This window comes from Ceratina calcarata, unplaced genomic scaffold, assembly GCF_001652005.2.
Source record: "Ceratina calcarata isolate Rehan_Ccalc_2016 unplaced genomic scaffold, ASM165200v1 scaffold720, whole genome shotgun sequence".
NCBI lineage: Eukaryota > Metazoa > Arthropoda > Insecta > Hymenoptera > Apidae > Ceratina > Ceratina calcarata.
In genome coordinates this window covers 10,257-17,884 of record NW_017178473.1, presented here as the reverse complement: position 1 = coordinate 17,884, position 7,628 = coordinate 10,257, and the positions used below count along the sequence as shown (strand labels likewise).

The 7,628-nt window shown below is 41.0% G+C and overlaps 2 protein-coding genes across 2 annotated transcripts; both read left to right on the top strand.

The window, feature by feature from the left end:
- The first annotated feature begins 923 nt into the window (after window positions 1-923).
- Window positions 924-2,991, top strand: LOC113464990 (uncharacterized). The gene is made up of 3 exons (XM_026818046.1): window positions 924-2,352; window positions 2,464-2,815; window positions 2,896-2,991. The coding sequence occupies exons 1-3, from the start codon at window positions 2,293-2,295 to the stop codon at window positions 2,988-2,990; spliced, it is 507 nt and encodes a 168-aa protein (XP_026673847.1). The 5' UTR covers window positions 924-2,292; the 3' UTR covers window position 2,991.
- Window positions 2,992-3,114: 123 nt separating this feature from the next.
- Window positions 3,115-3,889, top strand: LOC113464991 (uncharacterized). Its single transcript, XM_026818047.1, has 3 exons — window positions 3,115-3,203; window positions 3,281-3,533; window positions 3,631-3,889. Coding segments are annotated over exons 1-3 (261 nt in total). The 5' UTR covers window positions 3,115-3,196; the 3' UTR covers window positions 3,632-3,889.
- The last annotated feature ends 3,739 nt before the right edge of the window (window positions 3,890-7,628 follow it).

Here is a 7,628-nt window from a genome sequence, read left to right as displayed (position 1 = left end):
ATACAGAAATTATAGATTTCGTCGTCCTCTATAAAATGGTTCTACAAATTCCCCCCTAAGTCCATCCGTTTGGGAGTTATCGGCAAAAAACGAAAATTTTGCAAAATCTGAAGGGGTACCCCTTGGAAAAATCTCGGAAAAATCGAAAATTTTTTTTGGTTGTTTATTATCAGTAATGTTCTTCCGACGTCTGATTTCTTTTTAAAAAATGCATAAACTTTTGGGATTGACTGTATAGCCAATACATCCTTAACACGACGGCCAAATATAGTTCTTTATCTTTGTCATCTCTTTGTTCAAAACTCTTTGTGTAAAGATGATCAAAGATAGATAGAGATATAGTCGCGAACGAGTCTCTTTGAAGCGCAGGTAACATTCATCGCGTTACCCTCAATTACGGGCATGTTACCAACGCGTTCAATTAATCCCAATAGTTTATGTATTCCGGAGAACATTGAATTAGCAGATTCAGAATACTACAGAGCAGGAGAAATTGATGCACTTATCGGCAGCGCATTATTTTATAATTTGTTGAAGGCTGAACGTATTGAATTGGTCGGTATGGCTTCGGTTATTCTTTAAAACACAGATTTAGGATGGATAGTAACCGGTGAAGTAAACGTTAGGAAACCAAGTAAACCAATTAGAGCGTGTCACTTAGCCACGTGCCTTGATACACAAATTAGTAAATTTTGGACAATGGAAGAAATTCCAGAAAGGAAAATCTTGTCAACGGAAGAAAGGGAATGTGAAGCACATTTTACGAAACATACCTCGCGTAATGAGCATGGTCGATACATTGTTAGATTATCATTTAATGATAAATTAAGCATTTTAGGCAACAGTAAACAGATAGCACTTAAACGATTTTATAATTTAGAACGCAAATTAGAGTCGAACATTGATTTAAATATATTGTAACAACGGACATGTTAAAATTATTCAATTCCACAATGTATAAGAGGAAACCAATTCCTATGGAGATAGCAAATGTAATTGTACAAGACGAAACAGATGACACTGACACTACAAACACTGATGACGGAAGCACTACACTGATTGTTTATTTCTTACAAATTTTAAAAAAATATTCAAGTGTAGTTGAAGGGAGGAAAAGTGACAATTCTACACTTCAAAGAAAGAAAGAAGCGTGTGTTCCGTCCGTTTCAATGGAAAAAACAGAGTTTATTACTCGTTAGCATTAAAAGGGATTAACTCGTCACCAAATAGCATTTTCTAGTCATACAGGAAAAGGAAACAGAGTTGCCTCGAAGCAAAAGGCACTTCAACACATTTCCAAGAACCGATTGCCAGCCCAAACGAAGGACAAGGCCCATTATCTCGTCAAGCGTTGGAAATTTGTATACATTTCTATCGGTTTTCCACCCCTCGTCAGGCCAAGACTTCACAAAGGGAAAGGAGAGAACGGTTATCTCAGGGAGCAGACTGATTGGGCCTCAACGCTTAAAAATCACCAATCAGGGTGTATTTTTCCAACTCCGCTGCCCCACTACAGTCTGTTTGACGGTTGGACGGTTGGTCCGAAGGAGCATTCGGGCAGTCATCAAGGAGAGTTAGTAAGAAGAGTTCGTGAGAGGAGTTAGTAAGAACAAGAATGCGTGCAACATACGAAATCTCTGGGCATCGTGCGGCCCTCGGCCACCGTTCGGGCTAGTGAAATCGCGACGGATCCACATTCGAGTAAAGTAAAATCTATCGGCCACCGTTCGGGCTTGTGGAATCACAACGGATTCCCTCAACGACATTTGCCTATCATTCGAGGCATAATTGTCAGTTAACTGGACGACATATGCCGACCGTATCGAGACATAATTCCCAGACAACTTGAACGTCACTTGCCGACCGATTCGAGGCATGGTTTTCTGTGCAGCTCGACGTCATTTGCCGAACGAATCGAGGCATTTTGACATGAGCTTGCTACTGCCAACATATGGGCAGATCAAAGATCGTACTAGTGAAATCCATTGATTACCATTCGTTCATTAAACTTCTTGATTAATCGTCAGCAAAATCAAATGTAAAAATAAACTAGGGTTTTTTTATGCCGAATGACTTTTTCCCTCAAAATCTGTGTTATTTAATTCAACCCAGAAAAATCGAATTACGTATAACTAACCTGTCTTACCACCTACGGTACGATTAGGTCATAACACAAATTGAAGATTATTTTCGTATTTTTCGTCATCAACATAATCATTTACGAAATCGTGGGAATCAAATTACCTTTGATTTTCACACGCGGGTCAGAACAACGAACGTTCAAGGTTGTTCATGACAGCGTGGCAGCTGATTCACGAGGAGTACAACTCCAGTTTAATTATCTCGTCGAAGGTGAGAACATTATTGATTCTTATTTATGAACAAATTTTTCAAAGAGCCATGACTCGAATGTTTGTTATTGCACTATAAATTTAGGGTGTTAATTAAAAACAATTGTTTCAGAGGACCATCGCTCAGCTGAAAAAGTTTTGGAGTAACTTAAAAGTGCAGCACAGAGACGTACTGACGAAGGAATGGCAGCACGTATTGCGAACGGAAGGAGGACCACCGCTCAGTTCAACAGTTCAACCAGATCCCTATATTGCAGCGTTAACACCGGACCTCATGTACACAGCGCCTGTTCTGTATACTTCAAATAATACAGAGGACAACAGCATCAAGGGGCGCGGTAGCGGCCCGAAGGCAAGTTTGATTAATGATACGAAAGAGATGGAGGACATTTCCGAAGCAGCCGTCAGTGAGGAAGTTGCCGAAACAATTTCAGAATCGGAAATTGCAATAAACGATGACGCTGGTAAGCAACATTATATTTAATAAGCAACTAATAAAATGTTATATAAATTAAATTGTATATTTCATCTTTAATGTTTTTAGCTGTTGTGCAAACGGTGAAACAAGGAGAGAAGAAAGAGTTACAAAATTTAGAGGTGGAACGCATGAGACTAAAAGTCCAACAGGCTCAGTCGTAGTTTTTTGGCTGGCGTGGAAAGTCGTAAGGTGTCTTAGCATTTTATGTTCAGTGGAGTTCTGTGATTTTGAAAAAATAACTGACATTACGGAGAAGTTTATTTCGTACGTTCGCGAGCATCCGGTGCTGTACGACGCTACGTCGAAAGAATATTTAAATATTAAATAGAAATAAATGATTTGGCTGGATATATGAAGAAAATTAAATATGAGTGGTAAGTGACTTTTATTTTTTCTGTATTTTCACAATATTTTTTGTACATTCTTCATACGTATATGTTTGCATCCACAGCTAAGAATAAGTGGAAGAATCTGAAAGATTCTTTTCGAAAATCCAAGAAGGATAACGTAACGAGAAGCGGTCAAGCTGCAAGTACAACAAAGGCGTACAAATACGCAAAAGTTTTGGAATTTTTAGAGCCGCATATGGCACTGTGCCGCACAATATCTAATTTATTAGACGTCCCAAGCGACAGCGACGAATCCAACAGTGAAGAACAACTCAGAGAGTGGCAGCGACGAAGCCAGGACGTTGGGTGTAAATAGTAAGTACAATACATATATCGATTAATTCTTCGAGGATTACAAATGTTGCAAGTAATTTTCAGTACAATGATTAATATACCTTTTTTTTAAATCCAGGCCAAGTCGGCAGCGGCAAACAATGATTGCAAAGGAAAGAAGAAAAAACAAACTTAAGAAAGAGGAATGTTATGATAGCTTTGGATCAATTGGAAAATCTTTGCCAAACGAGAATAACAAAAAAGAAAATGCGACGCGAAGAAAATGAAAAAGATCTTCGTCGTGCACACGCAAAATCGATCCTCGCGGGATATAAGCACCTATCGGATGCGCGTTGGATGGAGACGAAGGAGAAAATTCGAGCCATCCTAGATGATAGTTTAAGGGCCCAATTTTTATCCGATGAGGAGAAATAATAAAGAAAATTAATAAATTAATTTAATACTGGTGTTATTTTTAATGCATATATGTTTCTGACTAGCGGGTTATCAGCGAGGTCAAAATTGATCCCTTGCATTAATTTGCAGATGTGTTCCTTTATTAAAGGGATTTTGGTATTTTTATGGAGGTCAAAGGTTCTGGTAAGCCTTGGGGCAGCCGTGATGGTTTTAAGGATTTTATTTTGTACCCTTTGGATTTTAGACTTTTGAGTTTGAGAAATGCAGTCCCACTAGACAATCGCTCCGTATTCAAGCACTGGGCGAATACACATTTTATAATTCTCTAATCTAATTCTAACCCGCAAAAGAGATTCATGCACAATGTGTGGTTTTAGTGCAGCAGCAACTTTAGTAGTTTTAAGGCACCTGTCGGTCAAGACTAGTATCCAAGTCATTTTTCTGTCGAGTTTTACTCCGAGATATGTCACCGTGTCCTTCCAGCCCACAGGTACTCCCAGAACGGACAGTTGGGTATCGACAGTTTGTTTTTTATGGGAGAAGATAATTGCCTCCGTTTTAGAGCGATTGACCGATAACTTCCAGGACTCGAAGAAGTCCGTGACTAGATTAATGAACGTTTGTAGTCTACCACAAGCCGTTTTAATTTGCGTTGAGGAGGTAATGAGGGCATATCATCTGCATAAAGCGCTATTTCACAGTTAAACATAGACGGAATGTTGTTTATATAAATGTTGAAGAGCACCGGACCCAGGATAGATCCCTGAGGCACCCCAGCATTGACATCTCTCATACTCGAGATGGAGCCGTCCGCAAAAATGTAGAACTTTCTGTTACTGAGGTAATTGAAAACCATTGCTACTATTGATGGGTGAAAACCGAGTATATTTAGTTTATAGATTAGGGCATCGAGAGCCAGACTGAGTCAAATGCCTTGGTCAGGTCAAGCAGCACCATAGCAGTAACCCTGTTAGTATTTAAGGCATTAGTTATGTTTTGTGAGATCCTAGTTTTTTGCTGCAGAGTCGAGTGTCCTTTACGGAAACCGAACTGCTGGGAAATGATAATTTTATTAGCCTCCAGATGTTTTTTGATTTCATCCAGGATGACTATTTCTAGGACCTTTCCCAGTACAGATAGGAGACTAATTGGCCTATACCTCGAAGCGAGATCCTTCAGCTTCTCAGGTTTGGGTATGGGTGCGACCTTGGCAATTTCCATTCCACAGGAAAATATGAAAAGGCAAGGCAAGCCTCAAATATGTAGTACATTTGGCATGTTAATGTCTTGGACGCGTTTATAAGCATGAGGGCCGAGAGTCTATCCCTGCCCGGTGCCTTATTGTTACGGAGCCCTCTAAAAATGGTGTGAATCCTCCTGGGTGAGAGATCAGAGTAAAGCTCACTGGTCAGCTTAGGCGACCTGTCCAAGGAGCCTACAAAGTCATCTACGAGTTTCTGTTTAGGAGAGGGCATGGCAGAAGCTTCACGGAGCACCATCTCGAAGTGATCGGCCAATAATTCGCTTTTTTCCTGAACAGCAGTGATATTTTTACCCTCATTACGCATTATAGAAAGTTTAGCCTTCTGAAATTTACCAGACATGGAATTAAACGTTCCCTAGAAGGTCGGGTCAATTTTCTGGAAAAAGCCAATTCTTTTGATCCAGTCCAGATGCCTGAGATATGTAATTTGTCTTTTAATTTCCGCTGTTAAATCAGCAACTATTAAATTGAAGTGAGAGGCTCCGAGCTTTTGGGCCAGATTTCTAATTTTCCTCCTACGTCTGACAAGGGTGTCTAAATATGAGTCATTCTTCAGAAACTTATGTCTATTTGTAGCCGAATTTACTTTGTATGTTGCTGCTTTAACAGCCGAATGCATTAGTCTGGATATATCTGCGATTTTTTCGTCTATGTCGTTTGAGTTTAGAAATCTTGTTTTAATAGTCAAACCCTCTGTGAGAGAGCTATATCTACACCAGTCTATTGAATACCAGGGCTGGAAGTATCGTTCGTTTCCGTGAGGACTATCGGTGTATAATCCGAGGGTCCTTGATACCTTGATTCACACTTGAACACTCGATTTATGGATGACAGAAAGATATCGATTGTGGACGGTCTATTCCCAGGTTGGAACCGTGTAAAATCCTCCGGGTACAAAATATCGTATGCATTTCTTGAGCAATGATTGTATAGAGCTGTTCCACTCTGATTATATACGAAATTATTCCAGGAACTATGCTTTGCATTTAGGCCTCCTCCTATTAGGAAGAGGGCACCAATACTGATCAATTTGTCAAGTATATCGGGAGTGACTTTGATATTTGGAGGAATATATATCACTCCGATCGTTATGGTCGATTCACCAGGAGCATGAGTGAGCGCGAGCCTACGTTAAAAAAATACGTAGCAATCGGTGGCCTTAAGTCATCACCCCTTCGCTGTTACCGCCGCTGGAAGCGCGTCTTTCTTTTACGTACTTCAACATGAGACGTACATAGTTTTTGATTTTTTTATCATTGACGCACCAAACCTAAAAATCTGAAAAAAATTCATGAACAATTCTTGCGACAATAAGAATCTATCATAAAAATATGGACAGTGTATCCGAACGATTTCTATGTGAACAAAAATATTTTTACGCTCGACCTCACGTCTTCGTTAATTTACCTCTCCCCTCTCCGAGTCGACGCATCACACAGGTGCGAACACTGCGAACGTATACGTCGAACACCCTTCGAGCAACGATCAACCAGTATTATCGAACGAGGGAAACTCTTGGTAAAGTGTACGTCGTCGAACGGCCGCCTCATGGTACACGAGGAAGAATCACGAGGGACCTAGGAATGCGTTTTGGTTCCTCCTGTTCGGTTCGAACTTTTGCGACGTACGCGTTTCGTCGTCGAGCGTGGTGCTGGTCATCGAGTTTACCTGGTGTCGTTGAATACCGTGTGTGCATCGTGCCGCTAGCAATCTCCTCCGGCGTTTTTTTTTTTTATGGCGTTCGTAAATCTCGATACGGAGGGGTCTATATAGAACGCGGCTCGGTACTTTTCGGCACGCGGCCGAATACCTCCGATCGAGTCTCCGAGAGACTTTCCCAGTGATCTAATACCGAGGAAGGAAGGAAGGAAGGAAGGAAGGAAAGAACGTGCGGTGGAAAAAGCGAATCTTTTCTAGGTGGCCGTCGTGAGACGGGTTCGCCTGTGCCAATGGGACTCCGTTTTTAGTGATAATTCCTCTCGGTGGACATAACCTTTATGTACTCCGTAAACAGGAAGTTTGCCGTGGCAGGAGGAGTGGGCGGTGCGAAGAGGGAGACGCCTTAAAATATCGATTTTGGCATAGAGAGAAGGTACGAGAATCCGTCCGTTTCAGTGTGTCTCCTACCAACTTTGTGCATCTCCACGTTGAAAAGTTTTAACAGTTGAGTGCGGCTGGCGTTCCGTCGAAAGGAATCGATACGAAACAAAAACAAGATGGTAGCGTGGTAATACATTTTGAGGGGAGGATCAAATGTTCACGGTGAACTTGTTCTCGAATAATGAAGTGGTATGCGTGAATTAGTCCGTACTACTTTCGAAGCGACGAACGAATACGATGTTGTTTTCGGATCAGCACGTATACAAACATTTCGTTTATAAAACGCGACTAAGGCGAAATAATCCGGTGGTGGCCATCGATCGATCATCTCATCGCACTCGCTTTGCTTTGATGGT

What these genes read in the sequence shown, in the direction of transcription:
- LOC113464990 (XM_026818046.1), top strand. Translation starts at nt 2,293, where the DNA reads ATGACAGCGTGGCAGCTGATTCACGAGGAGTACAACTCCAGTTTAATT. An exon ending in GTTTAATTATCTCGTCGAAG is followed by an intron (nt 2,353 to 2,463) that starts GTGAGAACATTA and finishes CAATTGTTTCAG; the next exon opens with AGGACCATCGCTCAGCTGAA. An exon ending in TGCAATAAACGATGACGCTG is followed by an intron (nt 2,816 to 2,895) that starts GTAAGCAACATT and finishes TAATGTTTTTAG; the next exon opens with CTGTTGTGCAAACGGTGAAA.